Source organism: Rhodnius prolixus, unplaced genomic scaffold (assembly GCF_049639745.1).
Source record: "Rhodnius prolixus isolate KJV_2025 unplaced genomic scaffold, Rpr scaffold_1, whole genome shotgun sequence".
Lineage (NCBI taxonomy): Eukaryota > Metazoa > Arthropoda > Insecta > Hemiptera > Reduviidae > Rhodnius > Rhodnius prolixus.
In genome coordinates this window covers 2,471,091-2,490,661 of record NW_027411581.1, presented here as the reverse complement: position 1 = coordinate 2,490,661, position 19,571 = coordinate 2,471,091, and the positions used below count along the sequence as shown (strand labels likewise).

Genomic DNA, 19,571 nt, shown 5'->3' with positions numbered 1-19,571 from the left:
TATAATTGGACAACATTACACAATACTGCAAGTAATATTCTTCTTCAGCGAAGCGAGGCGAGTGCAAGTGCAAATTACCGAGTGTGAGGAAAATACTTTATACTCGAGTTAAATATTATATTTTTTCTGCAACCATTAGAGTTATTAACTAAAAAAACTTTAACAGCAATCACTAGAATCCATTTTAAATTTCTATAACCTTTTTAACTGTTATAATTAAAAATATCTAATAGTTTATTAATTTTTTTTTTTTTTGGCGCATCAACAGCTGAGGTCATTAGCGCCCGGAGCTTTTTCCAGTGCACTGCCGGCCTCCGGACAGTGTTCTCTCGTTACAGACAACACTGTCCATCACCGGACAGTGAGCTGTAAGAAGCTCCTAGGAAGAGAAAATCTAAGGGTCAGCTGCTGGATTCGAACCCGGGACCTCCGCGTGGGAGTCCAGTATGCTAACCTCATAGCTAATCCCTTCCCTTTTATTAAAATATTATTTTTATTTCTATATTTCTTTCAATTTTTGTTTCATTTTTATTTATCATTTCCTTATATGAACTCTTCAATTCAATAAAAATAATTTATAATTTATCTTGTCTTTTGTATTTATTGGTCTCCATATAACGCGGTACGAATGATGTGATATCATTCTGAGTTTCTTATAGCGCGGTTTCCATGCAACGCGCTACGAATTAGCCTGGTTTGTACAGTTAAATCCGAGTTTCTTATAGCGCGGTTTCCATATAACGCGGTACGCACTCAACGTGTTATAGGAGGGTTGACTGTATTTTTCCCCGCTTGCGAAGGAAGCTGTTGAATAAGATTAATTCCCAACTCAATTTAACACATTCTTGTGGATTTTGGACTCTGTAAAGCTAAAAAGGTGTCTCCATGGAGTTCGACTATCATTTCGAGAAAGGTTTACTATTTGATAAGATTTTTTTTTTTTTTGGAAAGTGGAATAATTTGCTTTCAAAGCTACTTAACTGATCAAGCTTCAGGTTTAGGTGAAATAAACTTCATTAGTTTAATAAAAACTAATTAATCATATTTAATAAAAAGATTAATCAAAATTATTGTATTATTTTGAACATTTGCTTCAAATCAAAAATTTACAAAGAACTAACATTACATTAAAGTTAATAAAATTCAAATCAAAAGAAAATTATTCTGACCAATGTACATTTTTTACTTTTTTAAATAATAAATTTAAACTTTGTAACAAATTATCTAATCATTTCAGTTAAAGTAATATAACTTACTTTTTATCTTTTACTTAAAGCTAACCTCTCTTAATAGGACAATGGATCAGTAATGATAAATTAAATTTAAACAGCAAGCTGTTTAATTTAAAAAATAACTTTTGTTAAATTAAGGCTAGCTAATTATTTTTATGCAGTCGTTTTAAAATAAAAGCAACTAAGATCTTCTTTGAATTAGAATTTCGATTAATTCAGATTTCTTCAAAATTGGCTGTTTAATCATTTTTCCAATTGGTACATTTCTAGTGAGCTAATTGATGGTGTTTAGGAGTAGAAGTATCTCATGATTTGAATATATTCGAGCCGAGTGGCTAGCCACTTTCTTAATAAACAATTTTTGAGCCGAGACAGGAATAATTCTTCAGGAAATTATTTCAACAATACCAAGCTCGATTATGTTCATAGAAATATTGATCGCAGAAATATCCAAAAGAAAGCAAGTTTTGACGAGATTTAAGAAGAAGCCAAAAGATATCTTGGTAACAACACTTCAGATCAACTCTGCGCAGAAGATCCGCAAGATGGATGGAAAAAAAATCACATTCAATGTGGATTTCCGATCAGTCTAAGATAAATTATTCAAGAAAAATTTAATAAAGTTGCCTTTATTATAAACGACTTTGTAATTAATAAATACTAGCCTTAATTCCAAATAGTCAACAAAGAAGCTATCTCCATTAACCATTAAACATTCTGTCACTAAAATAAATAAGTTTCAATCGTTCAAACAAACCATTTAAACAAAATCATAGAATATTTCCATACATGAAATATGAAATACCTTGCAAATCTTTTTTATGAACAACGTTCGCAATCATTTTAATAAACAAAAAATATTACAACAATTATGTTTTCTTCCACGAATAGAACATTTCTAATGGTTTGTTCATTTTCCAATATTTATCATTTACTAATCGTAACGTCTGACTTCCGTTGAGTGCAATATATTGGCCAGGTGATGGGCATACATAGATGCAAAAGTTAAGGCTTCTGTCTGGTAATTCGGACGCTAAATCCAGAGCTAATCTTGTTGCCAAGTATTTACTTAGATGATCCACTGTACAGAAAGAAAAAAAATACATTCAATATAAAGCAATATTCTTAATTAATTAATTCAATATTATCTAAAATGCTTTAGATGTGGAATACATGTGAAGACTATGGAATGATTGCAGAGTTCTATATTGAAGGACTCTTAGAAATTCAGGTTGAAAGTTTTGCCATTAATAAATGCGCTGAGGTATATCAGAGAAATAAGTTTAAAAGAGATGCGCTCATCTTTATGGACACCTACGCTGCATTAAAAATATTGACAGCTTCTAAAAACTAACTTAGCTCTTATTTGGGAGTGTACTACTTGATGCATCTTTCTCAGTGCATAGCTATTGGGGTAATTTGGCATATATTAGTTTTCAAAGCGAAATGAAATTGCCCACGGACTGGATGATAAGAATGGCTGCACACTCTTTCAGCTGTCCAGAATCTGCCCTGAATATAAATAAAGACACCGTTATGAACTCTCTTAAGCAACGACATTGGAGAGAACATTACAAGCAGTGGAGTGCGAATACAGAAAAAAACACGGAAAGAGGATAGCTCAAAAGCTGTGCTAAACTAGAACCGTGGAGACTTTTAAACGAAACAGAAACTGGAATAGTCTGGTGACTGGCCTCCTTAAATTCAGTAAGAAGAGGACTGGAATCCACGGGAAGAGAACTACTCGTACTTTACTTGTTCAGTGATGTTAGCAGGTTAACGGGTCTAACATATACACTGACACATCACTTATCCTCTACACAAAACGTCTGCAGAGGTAATTGATATGCGCAACTATTGGGTTTGACGAACCCACAGAAAAACTTGAGCTCCCTCACCATACACTTACTAATTACTCGCTTACATAGTTTACAGGCGCCTAAATGTAAACGCAAACACTGATATATTAGAAGCCACAACAGATCTTTCAGGTCGCAGTGGATTTGGTGTGTAGCCACTTCCTATATAATCTCACGTTCTGCTCGACAGATGTATTGAAATAGAGAAACAGAATATTCCTTACATAAAACATAAAATGTTCAATAACACCTCAATTAAAAAAGAAAAATACCTGAAGCATTTGCAGTTGTTTTGATGTATCTTATGCTATTATCCTTTAGGGCTCGCATCAAACCATTATCGCTTGACATTTCTATGGGATGTGGTTTGAATACTAATTCAATTTCATCAACTGAAAGTAAATCCGATGGACCTTCACCTTCAGTCACAGAATCGTGGCCACCAGAAGCATCGACACTTGAATCACCAGATTCATCCGATGAAGATGGTTCAGTTTTAAGTCTTTTAGCCATTTTAGGACCATTCGAATCATCATTTGACAATTGGTTTTGCATTGTAAATGATGAATGAGAACTTTCTGAAGGTGCTTTATTATTATTATGGCCAGTAGCTGGTGAAATTCCTGTGGAGGATTTAGAATCATAATTAACATCCTGTGAAGAACTACCAGCTACACCATCAACGTTTACATCGTTTAATGCTTTCTTAGATCTTTGAAGACGATTCTGGCTTTGCATTTTAATACCTTCATTGATAGAATTCATCAAAGCTGCTTGACTATGACTTTTATTCAATTTTTCCAAAACTCTTACCTGATGTGCTTCATATTCATCCCTACTTGGATAAATCTTTGAAATTAATAAATCAAAATTTGGATCAGGCCTTAAAGACCTCTTTGACACTAATTTTTTACGACAAGTAGGGCACTCTTTATTACCTGATCTGAGTGCAGTTATAATACATTCAGAACAAAACCTATGTAAACACTCTTTTGTGGTCATTGTCTTTTTTAACATATCTAAACATACCGGGCACATTAGTTCACTGTGTAAACTTCTTGGAGATACAGCTATTTCAGTATTGTCTGTGATAGCATCCTGTTGGGTCCGATGCAATTCATAAAGTGAGAGTTCCCAAGTTTTATTTAAACCCAACTGGTCACTTGTAGAAGCCATTATAAAGTCAATTAAATTCTCAAGACTGAAAAACTGTAAACAAAAACAGTACACATATACACTAACCAAACAACGAGATGTACTCAAGTTTGCACTCAGTGATGTTCTAATAACGACAGAAAAAATATTCGTTTTTATTAATTTCAAAATTCAGATTCAATGCTTGAAACATTTAGTTTAAAATATCATTGACTTTTTATTTCATAATAAATTAGATTAGTTGTAATTGAAAAAGTCGGTAATATTCGCGCCCCCACTAACCTATAATTTTAGATTTGGATTTGGCTGTAAGGTTGAGAGGGACAAGCATGATTTTTTTCAAGCAGCAATAACATTCCTGTATTTAGGTGCGTCCGTAAAATAATCAAAGTCATATGTTGGCTGCATTTCCAACAGAATGTTGGGCAGGTAGATTAGGTTGTTATTAATGCCAGATTTCCATCTGCAAATATTATATTTGCAATCATAGGTTACAGTGGAAATATGTTAGAACCAGTTCAATTTTAGCTGCAGAAATTGCTAACTTAGTTGCCAAGGGAAGAAATTAGCTTAGCGGATAGCGTGTACTGAATTCCAATGCGGAGATCCCGGGTTCGAATCCAGCTGTAGGCCTCTTTTTAGGAACTTCTTTCAGCTCAGTGACAGTGTTGTCTGTTAGGAGAACCCTGCAGGCAGTGCACTAAAAAAAGCTATTAGAACATCCATTTTTAAATATACCTGAATTTAGTTTGCCACTTTTTATATGTGGCTAATTATTTTTATCAATTTAGGTATAAATAAGAGGCAATTAAAATATTAATATTCACCAGTCAAAGTTTATTTATTAGTAATCTTCAAGATAATTTCAACATTTAGATAAGTAACAAAAATAAAAATTTCCCCAGTTATTTCAACTTTACTTCTACAATGATGAAACGTTTTCGATAATAATAAATTGGTGAGGCCCCCCCAACCATAAATTTATTTAAAACTATCATAAATTACTTTTAACAATGGTATCGTATATGTCAGTCCTTCTTTGGGTTTCAACTGGTATCTGCTGTCGCATATTTTCGCACTCTTTTAAATCTGGAACAAATCATTAGAATGGTTAAATAGGATCAAAATTTGTCTTTTATTATTTTCTCTCATAATTTTTATTTAGTTTCGAATTTTCAACGCAACAATTTTTAAGGCAAGTCAAAAGAAGAAAATTGAAAGTTTTTTTTTTTCTGACTCTGAAATTTTCTAAAAAAAAAAAAAAAAATTGGTAGCCTTAAACTGCCAATAAATCCCCTATTGAATTTCAAGGATTACGAACCTACGCTCCTGCGTGCTATTGATTCCTTGAAAAGAGAACCATGGTATGGTGTACAGCTTATTTTCGATTATAGAGCGAAACCGCGGACAAGCGATAGATCCCTGGAATAGGATATGTTGTCCGTAAACTGCACTGGATTTTCTTTAAACGTTGGAGGATATTTGAACTCAAACATATCATGTCACTTTATCCGGAAAAGTTTTCCAGAAAAGACATGACTAGATTACTGATATTGCTCCAAATGTGGAGCTCTTACGAAGTTTTTGATGAGTAAAGGAGTATTGTAAGACAAAATGTTTGGGTTCAGAGTTAAGCTATCAAGTTTATGTATACTAACTTTCTGCAAAGTAAAAAGGTGCAGTTTATAATTAAAAGTTACATTTTCCTATATAATCTTGATAAAAGGTATTAAGCTATCCCCAGCACTGCACATTTAACATGTCTTACCCACGTCTCGAGTTTGAGGATGACAGTTAGATTAGAGTAATTTTTAATATTTCACAACATTAAGATAACAAATAAACATAAACAATAATAATGAAAGTACCAATATCTGCATAAAGTATGGTTTGATCGTGTTCAGCTTGAACGAGAACTTTTCCCCACGGATTCACCAACATGGAATGTCCCCAAGCTGTATAACTTGCGTTTAAATCTCGTTCACCACACACACCAGCTACGAACACCTGAAATCAATATACCTCTGTATAGATGAAACTACATGAGAAGGTTAATCAATTCTAAAAATGAAAATTTAATTGGAGAAATGAAGTTAATTCCGGACAGTGAGAAAATAAGGCGAATAGTTAGACCGTGCTAAGTATTTGGTTAACACCTTTCTTAGCGATTATCACACACTCTTCGACATCCAGTCCTTTCGTCTGGGACCAGCCGGAAGCTGCTTTCTTTTCTTATTCGTCACTTCTGTTTTGGAGAACAGGAATTTTCACGTCTCACTCACGTCTCAATTTATCCTCAATGGGCTTCCCTGAAGGTTTTTTAACCGTTCACCCCTTCAGCTGATCCTTCGTGGCCTCTCCGCTACAGAGTGCTGGAGGTACCAAAGTAAACAGCTTACAACGGTGGCTTTGGCTTATAATTAGGTGAATAGGAAGTGTATTGCATTCTTAGCATATTTCTTTCTATCGCCATATTACTACTAGTCCTCCTCCTCTTGGTCACTATCCCACTGCTACCGACAAAACTCTCGTTTTAACCAATTTATAATAAATTTTAATAGTTTTAATATTTGGATACAATTAATTAAACTGAACATAAACAATCCATCAGATTCACCTGATTATCCACAGCTCTGGCTCTGAGTAAAAGCTCCCAATGTAATGGCCCAGTTGTCATGTTAAATGCTCCAGGATACACTATAAGATCAGCTCCTATTGTGATCACAATAGACGGTATCTAAGTGGTTTCTAGTGGAAACATTCTTTAAAAACTTCCTATTATTTCTCAGGAAGAACAAACTCACCTAATTTCCTGTACAAACGAGCCAATTCATTAAATCTAACATCATAACAAATGCCAATTCCCACTTTACAATATTCTGTATCAAAAACGGAAAGACAGTTACCAGCAGTCAGAACATCAGATTCTTTAAATCTAATACCGTTCGGGATATCTATATCAAATAAATGTATCTGTGAAAAGAAAAGAAAATAAGCACTAAATAAATGAAGATAAAAGAAAATTTTATTGCAGTACAATTACAACAGAAATGGGAAATAATCTATCTCACCTTGAAAAAATTATCTATTAAATTCACAAAATTAACATTACTATTTAATTTAATTAAATTTAATGCTAAAATAAAATACCATTACCTTCCTATGTTTACAAATCATATCTCCTTTAGGATTCCACACCGTGCTAGTATTATAATATTTATTATCTTCAATTTCCGGCAATGAACCTCCTACTAAATAAACCTTATTTTCTTTAGCTGCATTCGATAATGCATTACAACTTTCTCCACCTGGTACTTTTTCTGCAAATTCCGCGAAATAATCTGAAAAATAAAAACTTTCGGGTTCAGAGTTACGAGTTATCAAGTTTATGTTCACTAACTTTCTGCAAAGTAAAAAAGGTACAGTTTATAAGTGAAAGTTTTTTTTTTTTTTTTTTGGCTTTAGCTTACACACTATATAGCCATTTACGTTAGTAAGATTTTTAGGAAAGTTTTAATTATTAGTATTATGATTGTATATAAAACTCTTTTTATAATTCATATAAAAAGTGACTATTGCTTGTAATACCTCTATGTTCTTGCTTAAAATGATTGTATTATAATTGAAGGGACATGTTTCATGTTTATTATATTAATGAGAGGGTCTCTTGCAGTTCCATAGTACGGGCATATCATCATCGCATGTTCTAGATCTTCCCAAACCCCACATCTGGGACATAGCGGAGAGTTAACTATTTTTAACTTATTCAAGTAGGCTCTACATATAAGGTGATTGCTTCGTATTCTGCATATACTGGTCACTGTTGATTTACTAACTGACATTTTAGCAAACCACGGGCGTCTCTTTAACTTGGGGAATAAAAGTTTATAGAATCTTCCTTTCTCTTTGTTATTGTTATACTGTTTTTGCCATATATCTGTTATGGAAGATCTAATAGTTGAGGTGAAATCTTGGAATGGAATTTTTATTTTTAAGAGTTAAGTGAAAGTTAAATTTTCCTATATAATCTTAATAAACGGTATTAAGATATTCCCAGCACTGCACATCCAACCTTGTCCAAACTAAGTTTGTAATTAAATATTTTAGCACCTAGAGAAACGTACATAAGGCATTCACTCCACATTGTCGATACTGATATGTTGGTGTATTTGATATTTAGTTTTCCCTAAATATGTTAGGTGCTCCAATAAATTGACTTCCATGTTTCATACACACTCGCAATAAGCTAGTTTTCCATCACCTTTCCAGCAATTGGTCATATCAATACGTGAGTTTCACATTTTTGCTTATTATTAACGGAAAACTAATAAATAATTGGAATTACTAAGCTATGATAACCTACTTGTTCCATAAGGGCAGTTAAAACATTCTGGCAATACAACCATATTTGATCCACATTTTGTTGCTTCAGAGATCATATTAACGGCACGTTTAATATTTTCAGTTTTATCTTTGCCCACTTTCATCTGAATAAGAGCTATTTTGAAACCTGTAAATAATTAAAATGTGAAATAGAAATTTCGGTCATTTTAGGATGATTAATGAATTGTTTTATTAAGATAAAAGGCACTTTAAATTACAAAATTAGAAAAAATAACAAAATAAAAAACTGTTTAGCCCTGCTTATTAATTTTTTAGATTCCCAACACTGCTTACCTTTTTTTAGTATAAAAGTTTCAAAACACTCGCCCATTTTCATAAACTTTTCAGGACATGTAAAAAAAACTGATGACGTGAGGGGTAGCTGTGGGAAGGGAATATATTTTTTTTCCTACATCTATTAGTGGTAAACGTAAAATGCTAATAAAAAAATATTACTTACATCTTTTTAATGCACTCATTTTGAGGTTATCTTGAAACTTTCCACGATCAGTGATTATCGATATGAATAGTTTTCCTCTTGAAATTTATCTGTATTACCTATTTTGAGTATGATGAATTGAATGAAATTCCTGCAAATTTTCATTCCCGCTTATATCTGCACTGATATTGACAGCAGCAGCTAATGATAACAGCGATTTGTTGTGATAACTGACAGGCCATTTGCTCTCCATACTTGGACCAGTAACTTGGGTCAAAGCTACTTTTTACCTCAATATATAACATAAAATTATATATTTATTAAGTTTTTTAATTATTTAATTTAAACCTAGGACTGCTTTAATTAATTCTGTGGTAAAATATTAGCTGACTTACTCTGCATTTAAATTAGTGAATTTTACGCCTCACCATAAGACTATATTTATATATTTTGATACATATGTTAAATTAAGCAAGTCTCTAAAATAAAATGTAATAAAGTATTTCTCCCAATGAAGAAAAAACACACAAATTGCTCGATGATAGAAGAGATATACATACATATATTTAAATTTAATGATAAGGTGACATAATATATTTCTCTTACTGTATTTTCAGGAGGGGGTTTAAAAATCATTAAACTTCAAACACACTCAGAGAATCTTTATTAAAATACATATAATAAATTATGGAGTTTAATAATTTTGATAAGTTTTTATTAAAGTTTTAAAAGAGCAAATATAAATTTTTATAATTTTTATTTATAAAATATTTCTGTTGTCAGCCATGTCTGTAGTTTTGTCAATTTGATTTAAACTTCAGCTAATTATTTATGTGCATTTTAATTCATTTTGTTTTTTCTAAGCCAATTTTTACATTTTATCTTAGTGTCAATGATTAAATTTATAAAAAAAATATGATGGATTTCTTCCATTGTAATTCATGTTTTGCTCAACCTGGACCACCAAAAAATTTGAAATTTTGTTTAACAAGTTGTGGTCACAGCTTTTGCAACAATTGTTTAAGTATAAGTAGGGTATTTGTATTAGGAGATTTTGTGTAATTTTTCATTTGATATAGAATATTGCTTTAACCTCTTATTATTATTTTTTTAAGATGCTTCAAAATGTAAAGTATGCCAGTCTGATTGTAAAACTTTGGAATTAACAAGAGATGTAAGCTTATATTTTTTGTTTTGTGAATTCTACATTTCATTTCATTTGAAATGTATTTTTAATTTATTATCTACTACTTTAAATTATGTTATGCGCATTCCTTTCAGTTTCATATCTTCTTTTACTTCTTTAGATGCCACCACATTTACAGTTATATTTTGTTGATCCAGTTAAAGAAATGAAGAAAATTATGAAAACACTTCTCGTACAAAATAAACATTGCATTATGTACATGGAAGAATACGTACCAAAACTGGTTAGTTCTTATTGTCTGTATTATACTTGCCAAGCGTTTCCCAAACTGTGAATCGCGATTCTCAATTAGCTCATAGGGTTGTTGGATTGTGAATATAATATCTAATAAGTATTTTAATTTTCAATAACATTTTCTCAAAAATATATTGCGAAATTTTCTCAATACACACTCTTTACTTTAGACGTTCTCTACGAAATTATGTGCTCTGTGTTTCATCGAGAAGCACAATGACTTTCGAATAGTTTTTGAGTAGATTTTTTACTTCACTGAAAACGAACGCATTATCTCCTTACAAAAAATATCCATCTATTTGCAAATCTTTCAAAAAATAAAGTTAATGCATTACTGCTATGAACTGGAACGTCAATAGTTAAATCATTTGTAAGAATAGATACAGTACTCATGCAAGAAGTTAAAAGGAAATAAATTGCCCATGTTTCTGACACATTGAGGGCGTAAAAGCTTCGGTTTTAAAGTGCGCAGGAAAAATCCTGTGAAAAAAATTGAAAATAATTTTTCCAGAAGAAAAGTATGTGCACTTGTGACCTATACATTCTCTACACAGTATGTTTCAAACGCTTCTGTGAATTCTGAAGAAGAATTCCGTGAATTAAAGAATAGTTTTGAGGTGAAATTATAACTGAAATCACTGAACAAATTGTCAAAAGTCTTACCTTTGCGAAATTTAGCTCATAAAGTACTGCTACACTATCAATTAGCTGTAGATTAGGAGATTTTTATAATACTATCACATCTACAGAACAACAACATGACTCATCCATTTCATTAAAGATAATAAATCACATTTGTATTTGCTGCATTTGTTTTGTATTTTATTTTTTAATTGGTGGGCAATAAATTAATCCCTAAATAAGATCACAAAAAAACGTTTGGGAACCACTTCAAATGAGGATCTAGTGGGCTATTAGGAGAGGAAAAGCATCCAACATAACGTGGTTATTGCAATTATGAGATACTTTTTGGGTTCTCTAGTTAGTAAGGTTTTTATATGCTCTTCATGAGATCTTCCAACGAGTCTTCTTTAAACTTCAAAGCAAGGCAAGTCTTAAAAATCCTCATCCAGTCGCTCGCTCCATTACATTGCTTTATTTACTACTTGCCACTTAAACAATCAGAACATTTTCCATAAATGAAATCCCATAGTTCAAAAATACCCTTTAAATATGTTAATAGATTTTTTCCTGTTTTATCTGTTATGTATAAGTTCTCTCAAAGACTGTGACATCAAAAAAACCTCCGTGTTTAACTAGATCCGCTTTTAAATAATTATTATTTAGTTTTTTGCGGCTAAAAATTAACAATTTATGTATTATTTGATATAGGAAACTAATTTTCTAAAAACTAAATCTCTATTAGATAAGAAAACATCTGAAATAGATGTTCTTAAGAAAAAAATTGAATTATTATTGGAGGAAAATGAACTGCTTAAAAGGTATCAATTAATCAATCATTTTTTTTTCTTTCTAATACATATTATATATTTATACATTACTATATATATTTTTAATTTAAGAGAAGTTATTCACCTCAAACAAACGAGAACATCTTATTCTGCAAAGGAAGCGCCTATAACTGATTTGCAAGATCTGTTCGGTGGTGTAAGTATTTATTTTCTTTTCTTTGAAGAATAAATTCACTTTTTGAATCACTTTTAGCTGCTGGACAGGGTTGATAAGGGACACCACTGGATAGAGGGCTTCTAGGATGTGTACGAACTTTGGTCCTCTGGTTTGAGAATCCACCGTTCTGTGACGAGTAATCCCTTTCCTAATGCTTGTTTTTTTGCTCTAAGATTTCTACTCTTAGTGGTTTTCTTCAGCTATTACATAATAGTACTTCTCTTCAAGTGGCAGATTCAAGTCCAACAGTCATCACTTCAATCTAATTCCTGATCTTTCATTTTTCCATTTATCTCGTGTACTTATAAATATTGCAAGTATCTGAGTTGCAAAGACAACCATCTAAAATTTAAACAGATACCTAATCAAAATTGGAAAAAATCCGGAACAATTTATAAAATATAAAAAACTAATTCTTGTGGAAAACAGAAGAAAAAATTAAAAAATATAACCAATAGGAAGTCTAAATTTTAGTAGTAACAGTTTGGTAACAAATCATATGTTTTGTTTAAATACATATCTAATCAGGATTTTTCTCATTTATATTACTATATTAGGGAAACAGGAGTTTTGGAGCTCGGAGTGTCGGTTCTGCAGAAAATAAACATTTATTTAAACCAAGGTAAATGATTTTTGATGATTTTTTTTTTTAAATCTCGTAAAACTTTATTATTATTTTTATTTTAAACAATACAATACTGTTCTGTTCTTTTTTTTTTTTAACAAAATTATTTTACTTTGTTGGAACATATGTAGCAGCAGTAAAACCACAGGTTTTTTAGCTTCATCACCATCAAATGACAGCTTGAACAGTCAGTAAGTTGCTTTTGTCAAAAACAAAGTATTTAGTTTTTGGAGTATTGAACTCTATTTTTATGTAATATTTTTATTGCTTATGCTTTTTTACCTTCTCTCTTGTTTTTAAAGGCCTCAAAGAATGACTCCTTTAGCAGCACTTATGAAAAATAGATGTGCGCTCAGGTAAATATTAAAATAATAATAATTATTAATAAATATTATTTCTTACTTTTTAAACTTTAAAACATTATTTTCTTGCAGTATAAATATTTTTTTGAATCTTATCACAATATTTCAATTATTTGGACTTAATTTAAACAAATATCACAACTTATGTTTTGTACATTACATAACATTGAGTATTTTTTTTTTTTGTACAGAAGTAATAGATTGTTTATTATTTCAATTAAAAGAACAGAACTTAATAAAAAACATTTATTTTACAGAGACAATATGAGAATGTTAAAACCAAATACACCTGGTGGTAGGATGAACCAAACATTCATAATGAGCTCTAAATCACCGTCATTCGCTTCAAAAGGGTAACTGGATTGTATTCATTCAAAATAACCATAGAAATACTATTAAATCACTGAAAATCTTTGTAAAAGGACAAGCTCTCATGCAGAACCTTTTATTAACGACGTTCTCAGTTTTATTTCAAAAGGATAACAAAAAAATAGTCATTTAGCTTGGTCATAGATTTTATTCAAGACGTTCAGAGCTGAGTGAAGTTATTCATTTTCCGTCAAAGAATTTTAGAGACGTTTTTTTTTAGAATGAGTGGCCTTTTAGCTGCCTCCAAATTAAAAACAATGGGCTAGGTCGTAAGTTTGAACGTATTCCTAATCCACTTAGGACTTGTTACAGCGTTAGCTCTTCCACAGGCAATGTGTTCGGACCACATATCCTGAATTTAATTCCCTTAGCTCGTATAATTTTGACATGAGCTGAATTGAGACGCAACTCAAATCACAATCGCCCAACGAGGATAACGGACCAGGCAAGCTACCTGATCCTTGAAAGATTCAATAACCTGGGACGGAGAGAGCAGCTTCACTCTATATCGAACATTATTATTGTTTTCACGAAAAGCTATCAGGTACTGGTTTTAAGAAATAGTAGCTCTCATTTGGGGGGCCAGTATTTTCTATCCTTTCTGATGGAAATCATTGGTTTGCGAAGAGTTCACCACTGACATTTAGAGAACAAATGAAAGGTACCATTTTCTGTGGGATGGTTTCTCTTAAGTAGAACTGCAAGAGGTCGGCAAAATAAGCCTCTTTTTGGCGCCTGTGAAATAGACCTACTCTAAATTATTTAATCACCAGATCCAAGGTCTAGTATTTTACCCTGCCGTCAGCCCATCTGAGCTGAATAAATTAGAATGAATGGTTCAAAGATAATCACGGGCAAAGAGGAGCCTACTTTAGTCATCCTGTACATCTTCTCATTTTACCTACGATCCTCCACATCTCCACAACAGAAAATAGTTCTTCTAATCAGGGCGTTTTCTTAAAAGAAGAAGAAGAAAAAAGCATCATTTGATTTTCTCTAATGCAGCACGCGTTTTTTTTTTTCTTTCTTTTAATTCTGGCTCATTTCCAATTTTCATCCATCTTCATAGAGTTAATCTAAAGTCAGCTACTGCTGACAGTATCCTTACCATTAGTGGAAGTCAAACTTTATAAAGAAACCAGTTGAATTAATCGATGACGATAAATGAAAATTTGAAAACCTCTTAGAAAACAGGAGTTTTATAAACGTTACTATTAAGCAGCGCGGAATCATTTTGTTGCATAAGCACAGCTTTTTCTGCAAAAGAGTTTTTTTAATTATTTGATTAAAGCTCTTGATAGATTTAAATTGAAATATTTATATAAAACAACAATCAATCCTTCTTTTTGTTCGATCAAATAAATACTTTTTTTTGACTTAAAAAACAGACGTGCTATACAATTAAAATTAGACTTCGCAGTCTAATCACATCAGATGTTGATGCGTTGAATTAAAAAGAATATAAAAAAAATATTCCCAATGTTTTGAAAAATGTGTGATCTCTTTTAAGTCCTATCTTAGAATGGTGTTTTATAAAAATGTTAAATCTCATTTTGTCTTAGGTAAATTAAATTGATTTTTGTGAAATTGGTTAATATATATACCTCCAAACTGGAAGTCATAAAAGCAAAGTAGACAATTTAAATTTATTTAGGAACTTAAATCCAGAAATATTGCCATCTCAATTTCTTACCACTCCTTCGTATCCATCATTTTTCTATCGCCAGAATGTGAAAAAAATGTTTTTAATTTTTTTTTCCTGTTTGCAGAAAATGGTGAGTAGATCAAATACACTGTATTTCGTTTAGATTTCACCAAGAACCGGTAGAGTTCATTCGAATGTACCAATGGTTTAAATGAACAGATGGGCGAATTTCCCGAAAGTTTATTTTCCAGTTTTCCGAGATTTAATCAACTTCAGTTTTCTTTAGGCTGCAGCTTTCTTTTTTTTTTTTTTAAATTATTTTCCGGAAAAATTTAATTTAGAAAAGTTCTCGGTGATATAATGATACTGTTTGAACTAGGTTTTGAAATGTAATCAATGCAGTTAGAGAGTTGTTAATATATTAAAATAGAAGAAGTTCTTATGTTGGACTTAATTTGTCGAAACTTTGGAAATAATTTTTGCTAAAGTATTTATTTGACCGATCCCTCGATACAATAAAAATGAATATTACTCTAAAGTAGCTAACAAAGTTAAAAATCCAAACACAATATCTGTTTATTTGTTTGTACCTTCTAGATACTAAAAAATAAATACTTCTTTTCATTTTCTTTGGCCGGATAGTAATCAATTAAATTCATGTCTTCTCTTATGTCTCTTGATTGACAAGCAAATATCTGTCTACTAATGTATGCAATGGTCACCCATATAAAAATATAATTTTAAAAATAAATACTCTAAAACAAACATAATTTAACAAAATAAACTAAAATACACAATTGAGCGAAAAAATATTATTATAAATCAAATTAGAATAATCCCCAAAAGTAATGAATTGGTAAAATAGTTTATACTTCCAATACTTTTTACTTTATTTTATCAACAAAAAAAAAAAAGAAAAACTACCTGTCTGAAATACCATAGTAATAATAAACCTCTTTCTGTTTTCTCCAGAATAGAAGAATGCTCTCCAGGAAGTTGGTGTTCATCTATATCCTCTATTAAGAGTCCTTTTATGCCTGGGAGGCAGACATACTTTCCGAAGCCATAGATTCACCTAGAAAAATATAAGGAATAACCATTTTAAGAAGTTCAAGATATGGATTTGTTGAAGGAATAATTATTTTTCTCACAACATTATGTATTTGAACTATTTTAATATAGTTTAATTTATTGGATTTGGTTTTTCCATTGATTAAAACTCACACACAAAAAAAAGCGTGAAGAATTGTGAAATTGTTGTTAATTATTTTTGTAAAATCGTGATACGATTTTTTGTTTTGTTTTGTTGTCTGACAAGAACTAGAATGACTTCCTCGTGATTTCCGCGTTACATTTTGCTTTTCTAATGAAAGTCAATTGTGATGAAACCAGAAAGATGCCTCTATAAATGAGGGAAGGGAGCTAAAAATGTTACATAGCTAGTGCTGTATCCAAGTTACGAGTTGTTGCGCTTGCATAAACCTGTGAGCATTTCACTAACTCTTCAACATCCGAAGAAGGTGGCTAATCCGTTCTCTCTTCAGACTGAGAAAGAGTTTTGGGTGAAATTGCTGCATTTGTTGCCCAATGAGAGACATCCAAAGGATGGTAAGTTTGCTGAAGAAGTGATTTTCCTATTTCCATGAAGAGGCAGCTAAGTGGATATATTTTTAAACTACAAAAACTATAACAAGATGAATTTCAGGAAATTTAAAAATAAAGCTTTTACAGTTCTTCTTTTTTACAGTGAAACAGTCCACAATCGCCCTTGCCCTGGATTGTCTCCAGACAGCAATGGAAAACACATAGGTCGAAGTATAAGGGTTAGTTGCTGACAGGTCAATCTCTGAACAAGACCAAAGATGCCGAATATGACCGAATATTTCAATGGCGTTGGTGTAAAAAAAAAAAAAAAGTTTCTAAAGAACTATACAATGTTTCAAGCCCAGTCCAAGTTACTTTATTGTGTTATAAAATTGTGCGGGGTGCTCCCTTTCTTCCTCGAACGTAGAATCTCTATACAGAAATGTAATTTGTGTAAGAGTATCAGGCTGATGTAAAAACAATTGATTTTGTGAGGATCCAAAGGCGTCAAAAGCTTGTACTTTTTCAATGGTTATCCAAGTACTTAAATACATCAACTATCTTTGCAATCCCTCTACATAACTGCGATTATTTGTGGCAAGTGCTATTATGCTTTGGGTTTACATATGATCGCCAAAATGCTTTGAAGAAGTTGTTAACCACTTCAAAGATGGTTTACGCCAAGTATGAATAGCAATTATTCAGTTGCAAACTGTGAACAAGTTTTTTGATAAGAAAGATTTCTGAAAATATGTTGATAACTAAAATGTAATATAATTTCAAGAAAATTAAAGCTGCAAAAAAATAAATAAATGAAACAAAAAAATGGCCAAAATCTGGTCTGGTAGAAAGTCATATATAATCAATTCTTAATGATTTCTATTCTAATTAGCAATTTGTTTAAATTTCTAACTTAAATATAATTTATTTAGTTGCTCTTAGTAAATTATACTTTAGGTAACTAAATAGTAACCTCAATACTCAGCATCAATGTTTACAAGTTACATATAATCAATCACTCATAAAACCCATTCAATACTTTATTCTTCCATATCAGAATCAAATCAGAAAACATCAGAAAAAAAGCGCGCTTAATTTATTAAAAATTGTTGGATCCTTTACCAAGAAAAATGAATAAAATCAGCAATCAGAATGTTAAATTGCATTCCACTTAACAGAGTTTCTACAAAAGGGAATTTTACGAATGATTTAAACATAATTTTGATTTGTTTTATTAAAGCGCACACTTTAGACATCAGCAAAAAACTTCAATTTTTTTTCCATCCTAAAAATTTGGAAATTATTTACTACTGATTTCTTATAAAACGTACTTTATTTAATTTTAATACCTAAAACTTTTGTAACAGCGGAGACCACATCTTGAGGCCGAGGAAGTGCTAAAACTTCTAAGCCAGCAGCATACGGCATTGGCACATCAACACCAGTTAGGCGAATAACTGGGGCGTCTAAATGGTAAAAAGCTTCGCTTTCCATAATTTTTGCACTTATTTCCGCTCCGACACCAAATTGAGGCCATCCTTGTTCTACTGTTATTAGATGATTTGTTTTCATTACTGATTTTATAATCGTTTCATCATCTAAAGGCCGAAGAGATCTTAAATTTATTACTTCACACTCAATTCCTTTGCCAGCCAATTCTTTAGCACCTTCTAAACAAATTTCAACAGCTTTGGAATGCGCGACTAAGGTTATATGTTTACCAGCTCTTTCTATTTTCGCTTTTCCAATTGGGATGAGAAAATCCTTTGACAATGCTTCATCTGACACTGGATACGCAGCACCGTAGAGAATCTCATTTTCTAAACACACAACCGGATCTGGATCTCTAATCGCCGATTTCAATAAACCTCTTGCATCTTCACTTGAGTATGGAGACACCACTTTAAGGCCTGGTACATGTGCATACCAAGCACCAAAACACTGGGAATGTTGCGCTGCAACACCGGCAGCCGCACCATTCGGTCCACGGAAAACAACTGGCACGTTGATCGTACCAGCAGACATGTAGAATGTTTTAGCAGCTGAATTAACCACTTGATCTATTGCTTGCATTGAAAAATTAAATGTCATAAACTCACAGATTGGACGTAATCCAGCCATTGCAGCACCGACAGCAACCCCGGCAAATCCCATTTCAGTAATTGGTGTATCTATTATTCTCTGATCGCCATATTTTTTCCACAATCCTCTAGAAACTTTATAAGCACCGTCATACCTGGCCACTTCTTCTCCAAGTAGTATGACCTTTTCATCACGTTCCATTTCTTCGTCCATAGCTGTATTAAGTGCATCACGAACGGTCATATTTTTAGCTAGTCTTGTATTTGAAGTTGAAAATGTACGACGAAGTAGATGAAGCATTTTTCGATTTGGCAACATTTCCTATTACGTTTTCAATTTGATATATAAAGTCAATTATCAGTTCTTATCTCAAAAAAAAGGGAGAAAATTACAGGTTGTTTCTTTGTCAGGCTAAAATTCTCACAATTATAAAAGAGATTAATTAATAATTACGTAAATACATTTCTAACTAACCTAGACTCTTTGTTGACAATTGAACTATATAACCTTAATCTGTAAAGGTAAAAGGTTTCAACTTTGCATACAACTTTTTTATTATTTAAAAGCTAAAAAAAATAATGATCTAATATAGAAAATTAAATAATTTTATTTCACGTATAAATAAATGAAAACAGAATTTCAGTGCAACACTTTTATTGCAAACAATATAAACTTTATTAAAAACTAGTTTTAAAAGTCTAATAATAAATAATGACTTAACCAATTTTAGTAGATCAATAGAATCTTAGTAGATAAATTAAATTGT

General features: G+C 31.7%; 4 protein-coding genes across 7 annotated transcripts; 1 reads left to right on the top strand and 3 right to left on the bottom strand.

Annotated features, from left to right (window-relative positions):
• Nucleotides 1-233: 233 nt before the first annotated feature.
• Nucleotides 234-4,363, bottom strand: Sce (E3 ubiquitin-protein ligase Sce). The gene is made up of 2 exons (XM_074118674.1): nucleotides 3,364-4,363; nucleotides 234-2,313 (listed from the first exon to the last, which is right to left on the bottom strand). The coding sequence occupies exons 1-2, from the start codon at nucleotides 4,265-4,267 to the stop codon at nucleotides 2,102-2,104; spliced, it is 1,116 nt and encodes a 371-aa protein (XP_073974775.1). The 5' UTR covers nucleotides 4,268-4,363; the 3' UTR covers nucleotides 234-2,101.
• A 705-nt stretch (nucleotides 4,364-5,068) lies between these two features.
• On the bottom strand, nucleotides 5,069-9,586 carry LOC141449886 (omega-amidase NIT2). 2 transcript variants are annotated; one of them, XM_074119917.1, is made up of 8 exons: nucleotides 9,464-9,586; nucleotides 9,090-9,358; nucleotides 8,610-8,756; nucleotides 7,403-7,587; nucleotides 7,051-7,219; nucleotides 6,864-6,958; nucleotides 6,115-6,253; nucleotides 5,069-5,335 (listed from the first exon to the last, which is right to left on the bottom strand). In XM_074119917.1, exons 2-8 carry the CDS (start codon nucleotides 9,106-9,108, stop codon nucleotides 5,241-5,243), a joined length of 849 nt encoding a protein of 282 aa, XP_073976018.1. In that variant the 5' UTR covers nucleotides 9,109-9,358; nucleotides 9,464-9,586; the 3' UTR covers nucleotides 5,069-5,240. The 2 variants fall into 2 exon arrangements, with proteins under 2 accessions (XP_073976018.1, XP_073975941.1); XM_074119840.1 differs by lacking the exons at nucleotides 9,090-9,358; nucleotides 9,464-9,586 and adding an exon at nucleotides 8,924-9,070.
• Nucleotides 9,532-16,335, top strand: LOC141449989 (uncharacterized). Of its 2 annotated transcripts, none has more exons than XM_074120041.1 (10): nucleotides 9,532-9,651; nucleotides 10,184-10,242; nucleotides 10,376-10,498; nucleotides 11,842-11,951; nucleotides 12,033-12,117; nucleotides 12,696-12,760; nucleotides 12,895-12,954; nucleotides 13,066-13,119; nucleotides 13,383-13,478; nucleotides 16,112-16,335. In XM_074120041.1, the coding sequence occupies exons 3-10, from the start codon at nucleotides 10,376-10,378 to the stop codon at nucleotides 16,206-16,208; spliced, it is 690 nt and encodes a 229-aa protein (XP_073976142.1). In that variant the 5' UTR covers nucleotides 9,532-9,651; nucleotides 10,184-10,242; the 3' UTR covers nucleotides 16,209-16,335. The 2 variants fall into 2 exon arrangements, with proteins under 2 accessions (XP_073976142.1, XP_073976092.1); XM_074119991.1 differs by lacking the exon at nucleotides 9,532-9,651 and adding an exon at nucleotides 9,920-10,098.
• Pdhb (Pyruvate dehydrogenase E1 beta subunit) lies at nucleotides 12,779-19,324 on the bottom strand. 2 transcript variants are annotated; one of them, XR_012455545.1, is made up of 3 exons: nucleotides 18,073-19,324; nucleotides 16,064-16,214; nucleotides 12,779-15,894 (listed from the first exon to the last, which is right to left on the bottom strand). XR_012455545.1 is itself a non-coding variant. In XM_074118916.1 (2 exons), exons 1-2 carry the CDS (start codon nucleotides 19,121-19,123, stop codon nucleotides 16,171-16,173), a joined length of 1,095 nt encoding a protein of 364 aa, XP_073975017.1. In that variant the 5' UTR covers nucleotides 19,124-19,324; the 3' UTR covers nucleotides 12,779-16,170. The 2 variants fall into 2 exon arrangements, 1 of the variants encoding a protein (XP_073975017.1); XM_074118916.1 differs by having other exon boundaries at nucleotides 12,779-16,214.
• Between the last annotated feature and the right edge of the window lie 247 nt (nucleotides 19,325-19,571).

Bases quoted from the DNA above. Each gene is read 5' to 3' on its own strand.
- LOC141449989 (XM_074119991.1), top strand. From the start codon at position 9,984: ATGATGGATTTCTTCCATTGTAATTCATGTTTTGCTCAACCTGGACCA. The intron at 12,761-12,894 runs GTAAATGATTTT...GAACATATGTAG, and splicing joins AAACATTTATTTAAACCAAG to CAGCAGTAAAACCACAGGTT. The intron at 12,955-13,065 runs GTAAGTTGCTTT...TTGTTTTTAAAG, and splicing joins AATGACAGCTTGAACAGTCA to GCCTCAAAGAATGACTCCTT.
- LOC141449886 (XM_074119840.1), bottom strand. From the start codon at position 8,966: ATGAAAATGGGCGAGTGTTTTGAAACTTTTATACTAAAAAAAG. The intron at 7,588-8,609 runs GTAGGTTATCAT...TTTATTTTTCAG, and splicing joins TAACTGCCCTTATGGAACAA to ATTATTTCGCGGAATTTGCA. The intron at 5,336-6,114 runs GTACTTTCATTA...GATTTGTTCCAG, and splicing joins CATACTTTATGCAGATATTG to ATTTAAAAGAGTGCGAAAAT.
- Sce (XM_074118674.1), bottom strand. From the start codon at position 4,267: ATGGCTTCTACAAGTGACCAGTTGGGTTTAAATAAAACTTGGGAACTC. The intron at 2,314-3,363 runs GTATTTTTCTTT...CTTTCTGTACAG, and splicing joins AACAACTGCAAATGCTTCAG to TGGATCATCTAAGTAAATAC.
- Pdhb (XM_074118916.1), bottom strand. From the start codon at position 19,123: ATGTTGCCAAATCGAAAAATGCTTCATCTACTTCGTCGTACATTTTCA. The intron at 16,215-18,072 runs GTATTAAAATTA...ATATTTTTCTAG, and splicing joins CGCTGTTACAAAAGTTTTAG to GTGAATCTATGGCTTCGGAA.